Here is a 21,278-nt window from a genome sequence, read left to right on the forward strand (position 1 = left end):
TAGTGTTGTATAAGCTACTATATATTTAGACCCTCGATATCAAGTTTTATTGAGTATTGAGCAAAATCAAATGGCTAAAGACCATCTTAAGGATTTATGGCATACGCAAAATTCCATTATTTACTAATACCAACTGGTTGTAGTGATAATAATGATAATAAAAGCAACATTGATGATCTTGAAATTTTACATTTAGATGGAGAAAAAAAAATCAAATTATCATCAGATAGAAATGAGGATCAAAAATGCCTATTGTATCTTTAATAGAAAAGTTCTCCGAAATTAAGAAAATAACTAAGGATGCAAATATTTTAAAATTCTGGAAAGAAAATTCTTCAATATTTCCAAAATTATATATTTTGTCTAATATCATGGCTGTACCGGCGACACAAGTACAATAATTTATGTATTATAAGGATAACTATCTATTTTAGGTAAGCGTAGAATGTGGATTTTCATCTTTGAAATTTATATTGTCTAATTTATGCGGAAATCTCAAGGATGATATTTTAGAAGATATTATGATTGTGCGATTGAATAAAACATTTAAATTATAAACTATTTCATTTTTAAATTTTTTATTTGTAAATTATGAATATGTATATATTGAAGTATAATAATAAATGAATGAAAAAATAGTCATATTTTGAGTCATTTTTTTTATGTTCCCTCGGACCCTTTTTAAATTTTATTTCTGTACCCGAACCCGGACCGTTTTTTTGCGGAAGGGTTCACATCCCTGATAAAAATACATCCTCACACCAATTTAAAGTCTTTATTATGCTCAAGGGTTTAGAAGTTATTCGCGTTAACAATGTTACTCAGTCAAGTGCACCCCGGCTTTCCCTATTTAAATAAAGCTAGTAACCGAGCTCTTTGGCCGTTAGACCTGGATCTCTATTTTTAAATGTATGAAACCTAACCCGGAAACCAAGGAAGTCGCTAGCCTTTAAGGGATTCAACTAAAAAAAATTTATGCCCCCCCTCCCAACAAGACACTTCTAAAAATAATATTTTTTAATACGAAATCTAATTATTACAGTATAAAATATTTTAGGTTGCTGATATCCAAAAAATTTGTGTCTAAAGAATTAAAAGTAATTAAAAACTTTAATTAATTCATAGATATCCCTCTATTGATGATGGTTTTTAAAAACCACATAAGGCAATATAATTCTTAGCAACTTACATTGATGAAAGGTCAAGTAACTAATATAACTATCTGTTACCATTTTAGACAATGTTTTCTAGAAAGAACTAATAAGGAAAATTTTATAGACCTAACTAAATCAACAATTCTTGAAGAAGAGAATATAAACGACCAATCCAAATCATAAAACTATATGGTGGTTAGAGATTCCTCTTATATGACATAATGGAAGCTAGATAAGTATTCGAGAAAATTATTGTAAGATATTAAATTTCTAAAAGATTATCTTCCATTTTTAATGATATATAAACGACTACACAGTTCATTATTTCTTATCTAAAATAAAAATCATATGCTCTCAGCAGCTGTAGTAATAATCTTAAATTACCTAGCCACACAATAATAGATTCTGATTAATTTGCATTCATAGCCATGACACTCACGATGTTAACTCACATCAGAATTTATTATGTTAAAGAAATTGATAAAACAAAAACACTAAAAATCTCTAGAAGAAATTATGCAAACGTATTGAAGCCTTAAGTTATTTACAAGGCAGGGATGCCATATTAGAAATGAAACATTTTATAACTATAAAATAAGAACCAGAGTGATATGATATGATAAAAGAAATTAATTAAGATTTTATATATTATTGTCGCATTACCTCTAGTTGGTATATTATATCTTAAAATATTAGTAGTTTGTTATAATGGGAAAAATATACTAGTATTAAGAATTTAACTCAAAACTGTTTTTCAGAAGAAAAAAATAGCTTTCCTAAAAACATGTAAAAAAAGAGAAGAAAAGATATCTATTTTATTACATCCATGGGATGAATAATAAAATGCTTAATTTTTAAAATATTTAAATAAATAGATGGCGTTAAAGAATTAAATACAAATTGTCTTATATTTATTATCAAAAGCATTTATTGGTAAAATTAATTAAATATTAACTGTAATATATTAATTAACTGTCAAATACGTCTGCAAAAGTGGCATTTTACCTAATATTTTATAAACAATTATATATAATAGAGGATTATAAACTATATGTCTACTTACTTTTTATAAGAAATTTCTTATACATATTTGAACCTTGAAAATATTTTGGAAGAGGCATGGTAATTATATTTAAAAATGAATAATATAGTTAATTAGTGATTTTGAACTCGGGTAATATTAAATTTGTTAATTTTCAATTCATAAATAATTATATTTATGAAATTAGGGTTATATAATAATTTAAATACTAAAAGTCAATTTAAGCTTCAAATGTTAATGCTAAATTAATATTTGGTGAGTGATATTGACATTCTATTTTTAACACAGAATTTGATTGCAAGCTGACATAGTTATAATTTATATGTATTAATATAATCTAATAAATAAAATTGCACTCATTAAAAATTCAGATAGTCTTATTAATTTTTAAATAATAAAATTAAATATATATATTAATAGAATTATAAAAGAAATCGTTCAAGGATCAATCAAAGAATTTTTTTGGTTCAAGTGGTTATTAAGGAGCTATTAAAATAAATTTGTTTCGGGGCTATTCAAATTTTTTAGGGGGCTCGAGCCCCTGCACGCCCCTCCCTAGTGACGCCACTGCCGAAAACGCTAACTCTTCAAAGTGCAAAGAATTTCTTTATTGTTTAAAATTGCATGATTCATTTTGGGTGATTTATTTATTTTTAATATTATTTTAAGGTATGGAACCGAGACTAGAGCCAGAAACTATCGGAATAGCGTCAAATTTATGAAACGAAACCAGATCAGATTTCAAAATTTTAGAAATCCAAACCAAATTTAAAAAAATATTTAGAATCGAATTCTTTTTTGATTCAGGTTTCAAGCTCTGATCTTAAATATATATTCTTAAGGAGTTACGAAGATAGTAGTTTTTTAGTTACGGGCTAAACGATTTAAAGATTTTTTAAAATTATTACTAAATTTTACAATGCGTAAACTCAAGAAATACTGTGTAATAAAGTTCATATTGTGTCAATTTTTAAAATTCCAGAATTGCTGAAAGTTAGAAGATGATGGGCTAAGTGGGATACCAAGAAATCTCCCGATGCCAATATGGAGTGTTTCTAGTCAACATTTCTTATTTAAATTAAATGTAAAAAATTTAAATGATATTTTTAATGAAAATCGATATCTGCCATATTTATCAATCGATAAATCTGTACAAATTTAAGCTTCTATAGAGCTTAAAAATATTTTAGAAAATTTTGGTTATTGCAAAAATCTCGTTTATAATGAGAAAATTAATTACTACTTACTTCAATCTTGGTGCAATATTTTAAGCTTTATTAAACCTTCGGATCTTATTCAAAATCCGATTGAGGTGTTTAAAAAACCTGCCACTTTTATTTAGGACAAATGTTAAAAATCTGCTAATGTTGTTACTAGCTACTTTGCTTATTATCACATGTACAAATGACAGGTACTATTTACATTGTAAATGTTAAAAAGTTTTCTAGATTGGCTACTTCTACCTAGTGTTGTTAATCGGCTTAGCCGAGTCGGCTCGAACAGAGCTCAACCAAATTTTGGGTCGTTTTTTTCGACTCCAACTCAAAGTATTGGTCGTTTTTTACGACTTCGACCCGAGTTCAAGCCGAAAAAAACGACTTCGACCCAAAATATGGGTCGTTTTTTTCGACTCCGACCCAAGTCCAAGCCGAAAAAACGACCTCGACCCAAAATATGGGTCGTTTTTTACGACTCCGACTCAAAATTTGGGTTGTATTTTTCGACTCAAACTTGAAATTTGGGTCGTATTTTTCGACTCAAACTTGAAGTTTGGGTCGTATTTTTCGACTCAAACTTGAAGTTTAGATCGTATTTTTCGACTCCAACTCAAAGTTTGGGTCGTTTTTCTGACTCAGACATCGTGTCGTTTCATTCAATCAGACCCAAAATATGGATCTATTTTTTAAAGACGACTTAAAGTTAGGGTTGCTTTTTTTCACCCCTAACCCAATATCTAGATCATTTTTTTCGACCAAAAGTCAAATAACATTTAGTATATATTAATAACTATTCATCATAGTTATATTTTAAAATTTTTAAGTGAAGATGTACCATAGAAAAGTGCCATTTGTCATGATGGTTATTTTTGAACTTTTTTAAATGAAATAGATAAAAATATATATTGTAGACATGTTAAATCAAAATTTCAGTGATGATGTACCATAGATAAGTGGTAATTGTCATAATCGCTATTTTTGAACTTTTTTGAGTTTTTTTAAAGCAAATTGCTAAAAATATATATTCTTAACATGTTAAATTAAAAATTCAGTGAGGATGTATCATAGATAGGTGACAATTGTCATAATCGCTATTTTTGAACTTTTCCAAATTTTTTTAAAGGAAATATCTAAAAATATATATTCTAAACATGTTAAATTAAAAATTCATTGGGGATGTATCATAGATAGGTGACAATTGTCATAATCGCTATTTTTGAACTTTTTCAAATTTTTTTAAAGGAAATAGCTAAAAATATATATTCTAAACATGTTAAATTAAAAATTCAGTGAGGATGTATCATAGATAGGTGACAATTGCCATAATCGCTATTTTTTAACTTTTTTGAGTTTTTTTAAAGCAAATTGCTAAAAATATATATTCTAAACATGTTAAATTAAAAATTCATGAAGATGTACCATAAAAAAGTGACAATTGTCATAATCGTTATCATAACTTTTTTAAGTTTTTTTGACATAATTGGGCTAAAATAAGTATTACTAACATGTTAAAATAAAACTTCAGTGAAGATGTATCATAGATGGGTGACAATTATCATAATCGTTATTTTTGAACTATTTTCAATTTTTTTAAAGCAAATAGCTAAAAATATATATTCTAAACATGTTAAATTAAAAATTCAAGGTGACAATTGTCATAATCGCTATTTTTGAACTTTTTCAAATTTTTTTAAAGGAAATATCTAAAAATATATATTCTAAACATGTTAAATTTAAAATTCAGTGAGGATGTATCATAGATAGGTGACAATTGTCATAATCGCTATTTTTGAACTTTTTCAAATTTTTTTAAAGGAAATATCTAAAAATATATATTCTAAACATGTTAAATTAAAAATTCAGTGATCTATGGTACATCATCACTGAAATTTTGATTTAAAATGTCTACAATATATATTTTTATCTATTTCATTTAAAAAAGTTCATAAATAACCATCATGACAAATGGCACTTTTCTATGGTACATCTTCATTTAAAAATTTAAAAATATAACTATGATGAATAGTTAATCAGAGCATTATAATTTAAAGAAGCTTTAAGTTACTTTCCCGCCTATAATATTAATATATACTAAATGTTATTTGACTTTTGGTAGAAAAAAATAGTTCAAAAATAGCGATTATGACAATTGTCACTTATCTATGATACATCCTCACTGAATTTTTAATTTAACATGTTTAGAATATATATTTTTAGCTATTTCCTTTAAAAAAATATGAAAAAGTTTAAAAATAGTGATTATGACAATTGTCACCTATCTATCATACATCCTCACTGAATTTTTAATTTAACATGTTTAGAATATTTTATTTTTAGATATTTCCTTTAAGAAAAATTGAAAAAGTTCAAAAATAGGGATTATGACAATTGTCACCTATCTATGATACATCCTCACTTAATTTTTAATTTAACATGTTTAGAATATATATTTTTAGCTATTTGCTTTAAAAAAATTGAAAATAGTTCAAAAATAACGATTATGACAATTGTCACCTATCTATGATACATCTTCACTGAATTTTTAATTTAACATGTTTAGAATATATATTTTTAGCTATTTCCTTTAAAAAAATTTGAAAAAGTTCAAAAATAGCGATTATGACAATTGTCACCTATCTATGATACATCCTCACTGAATTTTTAATTTAACATGTTTAGAATATATATTTTTAGCTATTTCCTTTAAAAAAACAAAAATAGCGATTATGACAATTGTCACCTATCTATGATACATCCTCACTGAATTTTTAATTTAACATGTTTAGAATATATATTTTTAGATATTTCCTTTAAAAAAATTTGAAAAAGTTCAAAAATAGCGATTATGACAATTGTCACCTATCTATGATACATCCTCACTGAATTTTTGATTTAACATGTTTAGAATATATATTTTTAGCAATTTGCTTTAAAAAAACTCAAAAAAGTTCAAAAATAGCGATTATGACAATTACCACTTATCTATGGTACATCATCACTGAAATTTTGATTTAACATGTCTACAATATATATTTTTATCTATTTCATTTAAAAAAGTTCAAAAATAACCATCATGACAAATGGCACTTTTCTATGGTACATCTTCACTTAAAAATTTTAAAATATAACTATGATGAATAGTTAATCAAGCATTATAATTTAAAGAAGCTTTAACTAACTTTCCCGCCTATAATATTAATATATACTAAATGTTATTTGACTTTTGGTCGAAAAAAATGATCTAGATATTGGGTTAGGGGTGAAAAAAAGCAACCCTAACTTTAAGTCGTCTTTAAAAAATAGATCCATATTTTGGGTCTGATTGAATGAAACGACCCGATGTTTGAGTCTGAGTCAGAAAAACGACCCAAACTTTGAGTTGGAGTCGAAAAATACGATCTAAACTTCAAGTTTGAGTCGAAAAATACGACCCAAATTTCAAGTTTGAGTCGAAAAATACAACCCAAATTTTGAGTCGGAGTCGTAAAAAATGACCCATATTTTGGGTCGAGGTCGTTTTTTTCGGCTTGGACTTGGGTCGGAGTCGAAAAAAACGACCCATATTTTGGGTTGAAGTCGTTTTTTTCGGCTTGAACTCGGGTCGAAGTCGAAAAAAACGACCCAAACATTGAGTCGGAGTCGAATAAAACGACCCGAGCTTTGGGTCGGGGTCGCGACTCGCGGCGTTTTAACAACACTACTTCTACCCAATCTAGAATTAATCATTAATTTATTATTGTTAAAATTTTTAAAAAGATATTTTCGCCCTCCCATCTAAAAATTTATAGGCCTGTAAAATCATTTAGTAAAAGTTGTGCGACCCGGTCCAAAATAATTTTTTATGAAGAAAAAATACATACTAAATGTAAGCTTTAAAAAATTGAGAATTTCAGGCCCGACCTGTAAAAAATTGGCACAAGTTGTTCGGGAAAAAATATTTCCCCAGGGAGCCACGTTAACCTTTAAAATAAACACATCATTGCTAGAAATTTTGCATAGCATGCCTTATAAACGTCTTAGATTAAAAGAAATCAATATATATTTTAAAATATGCCCCCACCGTTTTCTCCTTTTTGCTGCGTTCGCTCTTTCAAATTCGGTTCCCAAAGATTATGAAACTTTGCGTATCTTAGCATGAATAATGATCAAATGATGTTCATAATAATCTTATTGACTAACGAATTGTAATTTATGTGATACAGAATTGGAGACGAAGTGTAACAAATGTTCGTATTATTTCAATTAAAATTAAGAAAAAATTAAATATAAATTTGACTGATATTTAAAAAATTTAATCATTAGGAACATGTTGACAATAATTTTAAATTTTATGTGAATATTTACAGATGTCGCTCGATTCAGAAATTAAATTTTTATTTAATATATAAAATTATTAAAAATAGACCATTTAATTTCCCTGGAAAGCATCATGCAGTTCCGTCTAAAGGAAAGCTCTGAAAACGAGGATAAAACGACTTGAATAAATTTTAATAACATTATTTTTTTTTTATTTCGAAATTCTTTCCGATATATTTTTTATTCAAAAATAATTGGCCTTAGATACGCGATGATGAGAGCAAATAAATAGAATCTGGCAAAGATTCAAATTAAATAAATAGGAAACGATAGCTGGATTTCAAAAATATAATAATGAAGATATTCCTAATGAAAAATTATAAAAAATCCTTAACTGTGTGGACACTTTATTCTGCAACGCTGAGGGTGCAGAGTAAATAATTTGTAAAATTTAAAGCATAAACATTAATAACCTTAAATATCGGAGGCGATTCCAAATCCATACATCAAAATAAAAAGGTATTATAGTTTACAACATTATTTTTTAGCTTTTTGTATTTGTATATTAAATAAATGTTTAAAAATTATGATAATTTTTATCTCTTATATTTTTATAGGTTTTTTTCTTTCTATCCATCAGTAATAAAAATTATTTTTGATAATGCTCAATTAAATAGACTAATGTGCCTGGGTCGCTGCTTCGAAACCATCAAGGGTCATTTAAAAAATAGTACGCTAAAATTTACTATTTTATGGTAAAAATAGTATTATGAAGATAAAAACAAAATATGTTTATAAGGATAATAAGTTTCAACTTCATCATTGTGGTGAAAATAAAATTTGAGATAGACAAAAATAGAATTATAAAGACAGACAAAAATAAAATTATAGAGAGAGGAAAAAATAGCATTATGGAGTTATTATAATTTCCTTACATAAAAAATTTAATTAATATGTTTCAAAAAAAATCTCATAATATAGCATAGGGTAACAAAGAAAAGCACTAATTTTATTTAGCAGCTTATTTTGAGTATATAATATTGTTTCGTGTATTTTTAATGCTAATTTGTGAATAAAGAACTCCAAAGATATAAATATTTGAAAATCTTAAATATACAGTTCTTATTATGACAAAGCAGCCAGTAGATTATTCATTTTGTTTAGCGGTAAACTAGAATCTAAAAACTAAAAAAAAACACAATTATTCTACTCAATAGTGTAAAACTAATTTTGATTTAATTATAGATTGATATAAATTGAATTCCAATATTTTTTTTATTGTTATGAATCAAATATAATGTAAACTAATATCACTTTTTAAATAAATTTATAATTTAGGAATAATAAATTAGGTTATTATATAATAAGTATGTGTACATAATATTAAAATAAAACGAAAATATTTTTTTGCTAGGGTGAACTTTTTCAAATATATTTTATGTGATGTTTATATTGCACATTAAGATAGGATTTTTGGTTAGATAAAATATTTGGTTGATTGCACTATTCTAATTATTTACTATAATTTCTTATATGACTTATATATCAAAGATATTAGTAAAAGTTTAAGAAAGGCGACCGGTCCAAGATTTACCATTTTTAAACAGAGTATTAATTAATAATATAAATTAAACATTTACAAAGATGGTACCAATTATTTCAAAACTAGAGGACATCAAATGTTTTTTTAAAATTATAAATGGGGAGGGTGCGTCTTTTATCGAAATGCCGAAGAAACTTGTATCAAATTTAGCAACAAAAATTTATTAATTATAAAATGATACAAATTTTAGATGTGCCACTCTTCTTATTTCGGTATCTATCGAGAGGGCCTGGAGGCGGGTTCCTCGGTTTATAAATAAGTGATTCAAAATGCACCTTGCTCCCCATCATACTCTTTTTATCTCCATCCCCATTATTGTTAATACTATTGATATCTGGCTCACTGAATAATTTTTCATCATGCTGTTCCTTGGTTTTGTAAGGTTCTTTGTCGTGCATGAGCCTTAAAGAATCTCGATGAGGTGGAAACGAACGAACGTTGTTGGAAGAAGTTTCGGCGTTTTTATTGCTTTGGTACCCATCGTCTCCTGATGGTAATTGCTTGTTTATCGCTAAAGATGAAGTAGACGCCAGGTTATCATTATTTTCGTCTGGGAATAAGGAGAGATTGGATTTTTTTTGTTTCTTAAATAACGATGTTTTTTTTGGTCCGCGTTTAATAGGACTAGAATTCACACTTTCATTTTCATTGCTCGTCCTACTGCTGTCTTTACGTTCAGGACTATTATCAATCGAGTTGGAGTTTCCATTTTGGGGGAATTCTTTGGTACTATGAATGGAAGAAAACGAAGGTAATATGTTTTGGTCAATATCGTCATTATTAATTTGATTCGTGTTCGAATTAAGATCTAGTTTTAACTCATTTTGCAAATTATTTGAATTTGGATCCTGAGTTAAATTTTGTTGAATATCATTTTGTTTGTAAGCACCAAGAGATTCTTTAGATATTTCTTGAATAGCGTTTTTCGACTCCTTAGTTAAACCATTACTTATTTCTCCTTGTTTAATATCTTGTATCCTCTCTCCACTATTTTTCGTATTTTCATTTCTTGTTAGAACATTAATATTACCATTTAAACGTTCATCATCATCGTTTAAAAGAGTATCAAAAACTTTTTCATTCTCTTCATCAGCTAATACTTCTAAAGATTCGATCCTATTACCCGCTAAAGTTTTACTAATATAATTATTATTAGGCAAGCTTCTTCTAGGAGGCCTTCTTTCTCTGTTACTCCGAATTTTTTCATTATTCAAGTTAGTCTTATATTCATTGATATCTTTATCCACCGCAATACTCGCTCTATAAGACATTCTAGTGCCACCTTTATTATAATTAGTTTGATCATGATTTGTTATATTATAATTAAGCCCAGCAACTTGATTATTTTTATGTGGGAAAATGGCTTGGACTAAATTTCTAGCAGATTTTTTTCTATAAATTTGAATCGAGTCCCTTTTACCCATAGATTTGTTGTCCAAGGGAACATCAGATTCTGATAATGTTTTGTTATCATTACTTTTGTCAGAATCTTTAGAACTATTCGACTTATCAAAAATTTCATCAGAATTATTGCTATCAGTAAATCCATTTTCGTTATTTTCATTTAAATGTTTTTTTTTATAGAACTCGTCATCTCGTTGGGACCAACCTGGTTCTTTGAAAGTAATGTGAGGGTGGTGTCGAAGCTTATGAATTTTCTCGACCTTAATATTTTTAATATCTAAATCTTTATTATTAGAACTTTGATTGTTAACATCGTCTTCACCTTCCGATGATAATTTATTATGGTTATAAATGTCGGTATCCAATTCACTAGCTAAATAAAATAACGTTTTTAAACGTATAAATAACAAATATAAACTATCTAATTAAAATAATTTGTCCAAAAATATGGCCCTAAATTTTTTTAGAAAGATAAACTCTGGTTAAGTCTAATCTAATTTGAACAAATTATATAGCCCTCAATGGTTTTCAAATTAAATTTTAAAGTTAAAGAACAAGTAAATAGATTTACTATAGTTTTAAGATTATTATTTATCAGAATAAGATTTATATAGCTTACCTTAGTATATTGAGGCATAGAAACGCCCCGTAGATTTTTAACTTATAACGCATTTGATATTTTACGGTTTTGTCAATAGCTCACTTAGTATTTTACGCTTAACTATGCTTCTATAAATTTTCATAGATTTTTAAGACAAACATTTCTTGGAGACAAAAATGCACATTTCTATCCTTATAATTAAAAAAACATTATTATTTGAAAATAAATATACTGCAGAGGTCGAAATTTATGGCTATAGACATGAATTAAAAAAAATTTTTATTTACAAGTCCGGACTGGGCCGAGATTTTTAAAATATAAGTTATTTTGATGCAAATTGTTTGTCAAATTAAAATTATGAGTGGTAAATAAAAATTAAACACTCCGTCATATGATTTTCTTACTGATTGATATATTTTTTTAAAAATTGGCCAGCCCCAGATTTTTCATCTTAAAAATTAATAAGCCATACCTGGCCAGAATTTTTAGTCATATCATATCATTTATCTGTCTGTTCTGTGCCGAGTTTACTGGCAGGGACTGCAGGTCTCTGATTTAAATACTAAAAAAAATACAAGTTTTAAATCGGTTTTTATAGTAAATTGAAATATAGTATTTAAAACAATTTTACTTAATTTTCCATATTCTTTATAAGTCGTAGAAAATTTATGTTTAATTTAATCTTCAAAATTTTTATATTTTACTGGTACAAAAAAAATCAAGGTAGTAATTCTCTATCGAGAAGGGTAGTATTTAATTTAAAGTTAATTTTAAATGTTTAATATTTCAAAGGTTAATAAATTATAAGTAGACATACCTGTTTAAAAATAGAGGCAAGCTATGCCCCCCCAACCACTCGCGTTTCAAATATTTAAGAAATTATATATTGTTATTTATTTACTTATATTAGATAATTCGTTAGCAATAAAATCCCCACTTTCCTTAGAAAGATTTTTAATTGGTTTATGATCTTCAGTTTCAATATTTCCATTCGGAGATGCTTCGTTTATTCCTGACAAAGGTTTTAAAAATAATGATTAAATAATATCACCTTAATTTATAATGTGATTAGTTTAATTTATTGATTATTTTAGGGAATTATTGCATACCAGAAAAAAAATTAGTTCTAAAAATTTTTTCAAAGGGAGATTCTATGACCTTCCATTTTCATGTGAAAATATTGGTATACAACTTTATTGGCGCTCAAATGAGTAATATATCAACGCAATTTGCAATAATATAAAGTTTTTTAAGGTTCTGAGAAGCATCATATATGATAAAAATTACCGTTTTGAAGTGGTATTTGTTCAATATTTCCCTCCTCACTTTTAATGACCGAACTGGTATTTTGATTGGTTTCATTCTTTTTATCCTCCTTCGGTTCAAGGTGAAAGGAATTGATATCGAAGTTGGGGTCAGTTGATAGTTTTTGCCACCTAGCCTTGTTGTCTAGTACTCCCTGTAAGATCGGTCGGAGTTTATCGTCTAATTTAGCGAGAGCCTTATATATATTATTTTTTTATCAATATTATAAGCAGGGATCAGAACTTTTCTGATTTTAAGTTTTGGTTCGGATTTCGATTAATTTAAAGTTCTGGTTCCAGGATAGGTCTTCCAAAATTAATCATTGTTGCAATCATTTTATTCATTCCAAAAAAATTTAGACAGAAAAAAGGAAATAAAAATTATATGAATGAATTAAATTTTTAAAAATATAACATCTAAACAATAAAATATGAATTAGAGAAAAAAAGAATTGAAGAAAGTTAAGAAGAAGTCAGGAAGATGAGTGCTCAAAAGGTTTGAATAATAGATTTTGAGAGATATTTTCTAAAGAAGGTAGAATCCCTTATAGTGATCACTTTATTTTATATAATTTAATTTAGCACTAACTAATGTCACTAAATTTTTATTTTATAATTCAGTCATCATTTTTCTTTTATATTTTAGATATTTTAATATTAGAATGAAAAAAAAATTTGAAATAATTACAAAATATATTTATTTTTTATAATAGGATCTATTCTAAGACGATTTCATAGTTGTAACATTTTCTCAATATTATTTATGGAATAAAGAAATATATCATCAATGATAGTGTTATAGTGATAATATTTCCATGTAAAATTTTTATGGATGCTCTTCAATGCTATCATTTAAAATTATCTTAGGAGTGGTCGCTTGCATCATAGAGTACCCTCTCTAGTTCTTTATGTGGGTTTCAGCGTCATTGATTTTGGAAGGGAATAGAGAACACTGGTAAACACAGGTGTGATTCTTACATCCATTCAACAATCCATGGCACTAAGAATCTTTATTAGCCCACTTTTGGCTCACTTAAAAAAAATTGACGGGTAATAATCTTTCCATTGAAGACTTCTGACATTTTTGAAACAAGGCTTGGGCCATGAATAGCTAGAAGCTGTTTCAAGAGCCAATCTTGCCTCTTACTCCCAGGTGAAGAGTTGAGGATGACTATATGGTAAAGAATAGGGTCCTAAATATGTCTACCTATTTAATGTAAAGGGTGTAAGAAGTGTCCGAGCATAAAGGTAGACATGGTCTATGCTTGAATTCTAATGGTCGATTCAGTCACCATAGAGCAATTAATTTGATAATCTCAAATAAATTAAGTTTGGTTAACTACTATCAATTCTCCTTGAATCCTCTCACTTATCCTGGTAAATCTCACATGGGATTTTACATGCGTCCCCAGATTTCATCTAATCCAAACATGGACGCGATTATAAAAACAAAATGTTGAATATCAATAAATATCACGAATTTTAAATTTTCATCCCATCCCAATGTTTATTTCTGTAGGCCATAATTTTTTAAGATTTTAGGCAAAAAAATTTCACATCAATGGGCGTGGATCCACGACCCGGTTTGCAAGTTTAAACATTGGTACTCTAAAAGGTAAGACAAGAGAATTGGCATCCATGTTGGTTAAAAGAGAAATTGATATAGTATATATACAAGAGACGAAATGGGAGAACCAAATCACAGTACAAGTTACTTGTCTTGGATTTATGCCTTACAAAAAAAATCCTTGCTATAAAATAAATGAGGAAATTAAAATCAATGACAGATGTCTTCACAATAAATACAAACATTGAAACAATCGAATCTTCGTAGCAAACTAGTGAAAAAATGTGGACTGACCTCTCATCAAGATGAATAGATACTGCTATACTTACCCTCTGTTTAACAAAGGGGGGAAACTAATCAAACAAAAAAATGTGGTGGTTGAATGAGGATATACAGACTGCCATAAAAGACAAGAAAACACTATGGTATAAATCCAAAAGCACAGAAAACAAACAAAAACACAAAAAGTCAAGAAGAATGGTTACAAAGGTGGTGGCTAGGGCCAAATCACTGACATATGTCAACATGTAAGAGCAACTTCACAAAAAAGGAACAAAATAAAATCTCTAGATTAGCCAAGCAACGAGAAAAAAATTCAAGGGATATAAATGGAGTTTCAAAAGTAATCAAAAATAAAAATGAAAAATTGATAATAAAGGGAAAAGAGATAATAATAGACGGGAAAAATATTTTCAGAAGCTTTCAACATTAATCCCCACATACTACATCTATATGAACACCCAATATCAAGAACCAATAACAGAACACGAAATAATAAGTTTCCTCAAACACATGAAAAATGATAAGGCAAGTGATCTTTATGATCGTCCAATAGAAAACCTTAAAATATTAGGAGAATGAAGGAATACATTTCCTCACAAATCCTTGAAAAAAATAGTGGGAAATGAAGAGATTCCTTAAAAATGGAGGCTAAGTTATTTATTTCCTATCTTCAAAAATAAAGGGGATCCACATAATTGTCAAAATTACAGGAGCATAAAACTAATGTCACGCTTCTAAAACTCTATGAAAAAAAATTACAATTAATCGAAATAGAGGGTACTCAGTTTGGTTTCATACTTGGAAGATCCACGACTGACGCAATCCACGTAATTGGAAAAAAGGAGTTAAAAATATAGGGAAAGAAACAAAAAGCTCCATAAGATATTTCTCGAACTTGAGAAAGCTTTCGATGTAATCCCAATAAAACTTATCTGGTGGTGGCTCCGCCGCAAAAAAATACCGGAAAAATATATGAGAATAATACAAGACATGTATATGAAGTATGAACTAGTGTTGTTAAATGGCTCGTTTTGAGTCGATTTTTAAAAACGGGTAACTCAATATTCCATCCATAAAAATATTACGCAAGCCTGAAGATTTTGTTCATAGAAGGAACAAAGGTCTAGGCCTATATTATCGAAATCTAGAGGCTTAGGCAATATTTTTCTGACTAAAATATTGAGTTAGTCGTTTTTAAAAATCGGCTCAAAACGAGCCGTTCAAAAACACCAATATGAACCACAAGACAATGATCAAAAGTACAATAGGCACATCAACCGGCTTCCAAATAGCAGAGGGAGTCCATTAAGGGTGCGTTCTCAACCCATTCTTCTTCATACCAGTGATGGATGTCCTATCACATATTCCGGAAACAACTCTAAATAATATGATATTTGCAGATGATAATGCGATACGTGCTGAAACATAGGATTATATGGAAGAAAAATTGACGAGTTGGATAGATTACTAGAAAGCATACATTAAAAGTTAATAAGGAAAAAAACAGATTATATGGTAATAGGATGAAACAGACATCATCAACATAACTGAATGACAGATATCTGAGTTCCACTTTAAAAAGTAAGGGTGCAATCAAAAGAGAAACAAAAAAATAAATTGAATCAAGGATGGCTGGGTGGAATTCTTCAGGAGTGCTCTTTGACAAAAGAATTCCCCCCAAATTAAAGGGAAAAATATATAGTTCCATAGTACAGCCAACTGTCCTTTGGAAACATGGCCAAGCAAAGAATCGGACGAGAGAAGTTTACAGAAAATGGAGATTAAAATGCTGAGAATGATAGCAGGGGTATCAAAAAAGAATGATATGAAATACAAATATACTGGGAAGTTTAAAGGTTAGTCCCCATTAAAACAAACGATGAACATACGTAATATGGACATACGATGAGAAGGTCTAAAAACTATATAAGAAACAAGGCTGACAAGAAGTGATGGGTAAACAAAGAGAGAAGACTAAAGCTCCAATCAAAATATAAACGGAATAAAATGGATTGTATGAATAATATAAAATGGAAAGAGATATTGAAGGTGTTACCGCCCAAAAATCAGCTGATAGAATTTTCACTGGATGCAAACCCCCTTCAAAAACCTATGCCTAACCCCCTAATTTTTATCGCCTTCGACGGCGACGTTTCCTTATTTTTTATTCCACCTTTTTAATTATAATGATACTCTTTCAGAAAATTTAAAAAGAATAACTTAAATTATTTTATCTCTACTACCAGCTATCGACATTTTGTGAATATAAAGGAGTTATTTTTTAGATAGTAGATTCAATTAAAACCCCCATCAATGAATTCATTATTATAGCATTATGAGCGTGCTGAAAATGTCAAAACTTTTAAATTATATTTGAAAGGATAGCAGAAAGTTTTATTTGGAAAATAATGTCTATGGTTTGCTATATATAGATTTGGTTGATGAATTGTATTATAATAGGTCTATAATAAAAGTATTAATTTTTACAGCAATAAATTTTGTCCTTATTTGATCGCAAAATTTAACAGATAGCCCCCCAAAAAATTATCCTACCCCCTACCCCCCTCAAAAAAATAAGATACAAACTGTTCCTACCCCCCTCCCCTACCTCTCATTCATGTAGACCCTGCCAAAAAGGTAGAGATGAAAAGAAAAAAATATAAATGGTTTTTATAGTTTATATGTTATTTTATAAATAGTTTACACGTTATTTTCAACATATTTTTTTTTCCAAATAAATAAAATGATTTGATTTTAAAAAAATATTTTCATTTTTCGTCTACCGAATTTTACAATATATTAAATTAATCGATGAAAAATCTCATTTGAGATTACTTCTTTTTATGTTACTCCATTCCTTTTTGCCATCTCTTTTGATTTTAGAAATATTTCTATAATCTTTATATGAAAGAGTTACATTTTTACAATTATCGATTTTTCTGGTTATAAAATCTAGATTCGCCTAGATTTTTATTTAAGAATATGGAGCCAAATATTTAATATGATGAATTATTTAAAAAGAATTTAATCATGAATGAATTGTTAAATTTGTGACCATATTTTTAGGTCCTGGTTCTAATTTCCCCCCCCCCCCACTAAATCTACCCGTTTTTGGTTTGGTTTTTTTAGTATAATATCATTATTTTTGATTTTTTAAACAAAATACTTGTAGGTTTGCTAAATGTTCTGCAAACAATTTTTACTTTTTAAACTAATCTGAAATGGATAAATTTCCATTAAAAAAGAATCTTTGAAACTCTTATAAATTTGTTAAATTTGGAATCGAATTTTTAAAAAAAGGAGCATTTATTTTATAATATAATTTGATGAGAAAATTACTAATTGATATATAAATGAAACCCCAATTTTCACTTTAAAATATTTTTGTATAAGTCAAATAAAGAGTTTTTTAGGAATAAAACATTAATTTGGCATACGCCACATTTTGCATTTATAAAAAGATATATCAGCCGTCTTATTCTTATCACGCCAAATTGTTTTATATAAAAATTAAACCAGTAATAACTATTCTTTTCAAAGAATATTCCTTAGTTATCAATTTAATTGTCAAGTTTAAAATTTTAAAATAAATTAACATAAATATTATACTTCATAAAGAGGCAAGCATACGACATTGATAAAATCGACTTGCATTTTGGGCATCTCAGAGGATTTATCCCTATCCATCAAAGGCTATATAATTTATGTATAACAGAAAAAACATGGGTAAAGTCATTTAAAAAATTTGACATCCTTGAATTCGACAAGTAAATAATAAATAAGAAATCGTTTTTTGAACAGAAAATATTTGAAAGGTTCTTAAATTTAAATCCAGGGTTAAGTTATTTGACCGGTAAATATTACCTACATTGGTTAGTATAATAGTAATACAACATATAATGTTCTTATGAAGGTAGATAATTAAATATGATATTTTTAATCTTCCCATAAATATTTGGTTTTCGCCAGGGGTGGACTGGCTATAAGACCAAGCTGGCTTTTTGCTCACGAGACCGTGAGAAAATGACGATTTTTGAGGCCGATCAACAAAAAAATGATAAATTTTTTATCATGTAAATCATAACTTTCCTCTTATCGTTATCATGTTCAAATATTTTATTTTATCTATTAAAAGTTATTTTTAATTAAATTTCCTTTTTTAGCATTTAAAATATCATATCAATACATTTCTTAAGGTTTATAATTTCTTATTTTATGTAATTTTTTCATTCTTTTTAAAAAAAATGCGTTTGTGTTTAAATGAATGAAGATCTAATTTTGATTAATTTACATTTTCCTACATTATTAACTAGTTGGCATATGCCGAAATGAGTTGCTGTTTTCGGTTTCAAAATTATGCAAGATTCAGGTTGTCGTCTCTCCTCTATCTTTAGAGTAAATTTATTTTTAAAAATATATGAAATTGTAGAAGCTCTACAAGGCTGCAGTATCGCTAGTCTGTCCCTTTTTTCGCCCTATGCTGCAAAGTTTTCTTATTCAATGAGTAATTTTTATTTTCTTTTATGTTTTTTATTAATCCAGGCTGCCCTAGCTGCATAGCTTACCATTTCTCCTTTGTAAACGTCTTCAATCTATTTAAGTTTCGTATGCATGTTACCCCAAAATAACTAATTATTTTCTGAAGAAGCCATGATTTTATTTTTCGAGTTTACAATTCTCCATGGTACTTTTAGCACCATTATTATAGGTAACTATAGAAAAAACACTTGTAGAATTTATTTCTAAGTTGTTGATAATATAATTTTCTAATTGAAAATTTCCCTAACTCTCACTGAAATAAAATTAATAATGATGATAAATCCTTTTGTTTTTATATCGTCCTAGCAAAATTTTAATAAATAAACTAATTGATAAACACGTTGTAAAAACACTAATTTATATAATTATATCAATATATTATTTTATTCTAACATTTTAAAGTATTTGACCGGCCAAAAACTCTTTCGGTCAATTGACAATATTTGGCCGGTTAAATTTACCGTCCAACCCTGTTTTTTAGACATTTCTTAAATTTTTTTCAAGTTGATTTAAATAATAAGATATACAATAGTGTGGTATCACTTTAAAAGGCATTTCTCTATAAATTCATCAATTATAGCCTTATAGAACTTAAATAAAAGTTGTTTTTTTTACTAGGGGTTTCATGTGGAGTTTCTTTTTTTCTATATCTCCTTGTTCAAAAAATTCTTTGGCGACCAATATACCTATCCTTTCCTGGACGGACCAAGGCTTCGTTATCGCCGCTATGTCACAAGAGGTCATCATCATCGAACTAAATTCAAAAAAAATTATTTTCCCTTTTCTTTTTATATTTCATTATTTCCTTCTTTCGTAAGTTTATACTGTACTGCTGAATTAATTAAATCTTCATCTTATAAATTATATCCTTATTATTTATTATCCTAAATCAAACGATACATATATTTTTCTTTTAACTCATTAGAAGATAAAATTACAAATAAATATTTACCTTAATAAATTATGATCTTCTGGGTCATTGAATTCTCTCTCGCCATTATTTACCAACTCTATAAACGATGGCCTTCGTCTAAATTTGCAAGTAAAGTATTAATAGTTATAAATCATGTTTAAAAAAAAACTTTTACAAATCACCCCTTTTTATTGTTATCCAATACCCTCTATCCTTCCCTGAACCAATAAAGCTGAGACCCCTTAGGATGGTACCGCCATGGCTCAAAGACCAGGGTAGTCCCCACCAGTCCGAACAATACAACTATCGTTTAATCGGTAACAAAAAAACATTAACTATTGATATTAAATTTCTTTATTGTGCTAGTCAGTTATCGCTGAAAATTAATATATAAATTAGGAAATAATAAATTATTCGTTCATCGATTAATAAATCTGAAATTTCGAAAATAAAAATATTTCCCACCTTTTTAATCTAAATCAAATGTTTCAAACCCTAGATATGAGCAAATAAAAATTAAAAATATCATAGTCTACATTTTTTTATCGTGATAAATTATTAACGAACAAGAAAAAATAATTTTTTTGCAATATCTGAAAAAATAAATTATTTTTTTACTACAAAAAATAAAGGGCTAGCTCAGCGCTACTCACTTACTTAAACAAAAATATTTATTTAATTGTTAAAATGAAATAAAAATATATAAAACGCATCCTCGCCATATTTTGTCAGATATATTCTATGTTAAAATTATATGGTGGCTAACTTGAAATATATCGCCAGATCCGTGGCCAGGATATAATTTTCCAGTAAATCGATGCATTTTTTATATTCGTTAGGGGATAGACTTTGGAGTATGGTATTACCCTTTATAATTATAATATTTTAGTGTATAAGATGATTTCCTAGAAATAATTGAATTTCTTCTTTCTTCTTTCTTTCTTTCAAGTAAAAATGTGGCGTCTTAAGCCAGCATTTACTTTTATCTACTACACAATATCATTCCCTTTACAACCCATAACCCATTAGTTTTTTTTGGTGACGAATAATTACAATTTTTTTAAAATAAATTATTAAGGATTACTAAGAAGAATCTATTGAAATATAGGCATAAAATATAATTTTTAAAATGAGTTTATCCATAAATAATAAGTTTTGACAAAAAAAAGTCTTCCTATTACCTCTACGAACATTTTAAATCGGATCTTCAAACTTTGCGCATATAGGTGAATCCTACAACTCCTTGTATTTCAATTATTTTTTGCCTACATTTAATAGTTTTATAATAATAGCCTAAACTATCGAGGAGCCCATATCAAAGCGTATAATTTATAGTTTGTATAATCTAATATTATC

General features: G+C 27.8%; 1 protein-coding gene across 5 annotated transcripts in view; it reads right to left on the reverse strand.

Moving 5' to 3' along the window:
• Positions 1-9,293: 9,293 nt before the first annotated feature.
• The window catches only part of LOC135927536 (cGMP-specific 3',5'-cyclic phosphodiesterase-like), a 68,616-nt gene continuing 56,631 nt past the window's right edge, over positions 9,294-21,278 (reverse strand). For 4 of the 5 annotated variants that reach the window (XM_065463578.1, XM_065463577.1, XM_065463580.1 and 1 more), the window contains 7 exons: positions 20,689-20,789; positions 19,962-20,039; positions 19,625-19,763; positions 18,080-18,163; positions 12,605-12,818; positions 12,219-12,329; positions 9,294-11,089 (listed from right to left, as the gene is read on the reverse strand). In XM_065463578.1, coding sequence (XP_065319650.1) covers positions 9,480-11,089; positions 12,219-12,329; positions 12,605-12,818; positions 18,080-18,163; positions 19,625-19,763; positions 19,962-20,039; positions 20,689-20,789 — 2,337 coding nt within the window. In that variant the 3' untranslated portion in view covers positions 9,294-9,479. The remainder of the gene's footprint in view (positions 11,090-12,218; positions 12,330-12,604; positions 12,819-18,079; positions 18,164-19,624; positions 19,764-19,961; positions 20,040-20,688; positions 20,790-21,278) is intronic. The other variant, XM_065463579.1, reaches the window with a different exon arrangement.

This window comes from Gordionus sp. m RMFG-2023, chromosome 3, assembly GCF_954871325.1.
Source record: "Gordionus sp. m RMFG-2023 chromosome 3, tfGorSpeb1-WG-v2, whole genome shotgun sequence".
In the NCBI taxonomy this organism is placed as follows: domain Eukaryota; kingdom Metazoa; phylum Nematomorpha; class Gordioida; order Chordodea; family Parachordodidae; genus Gordionus; species Gordionus sp. m RMFG-2023.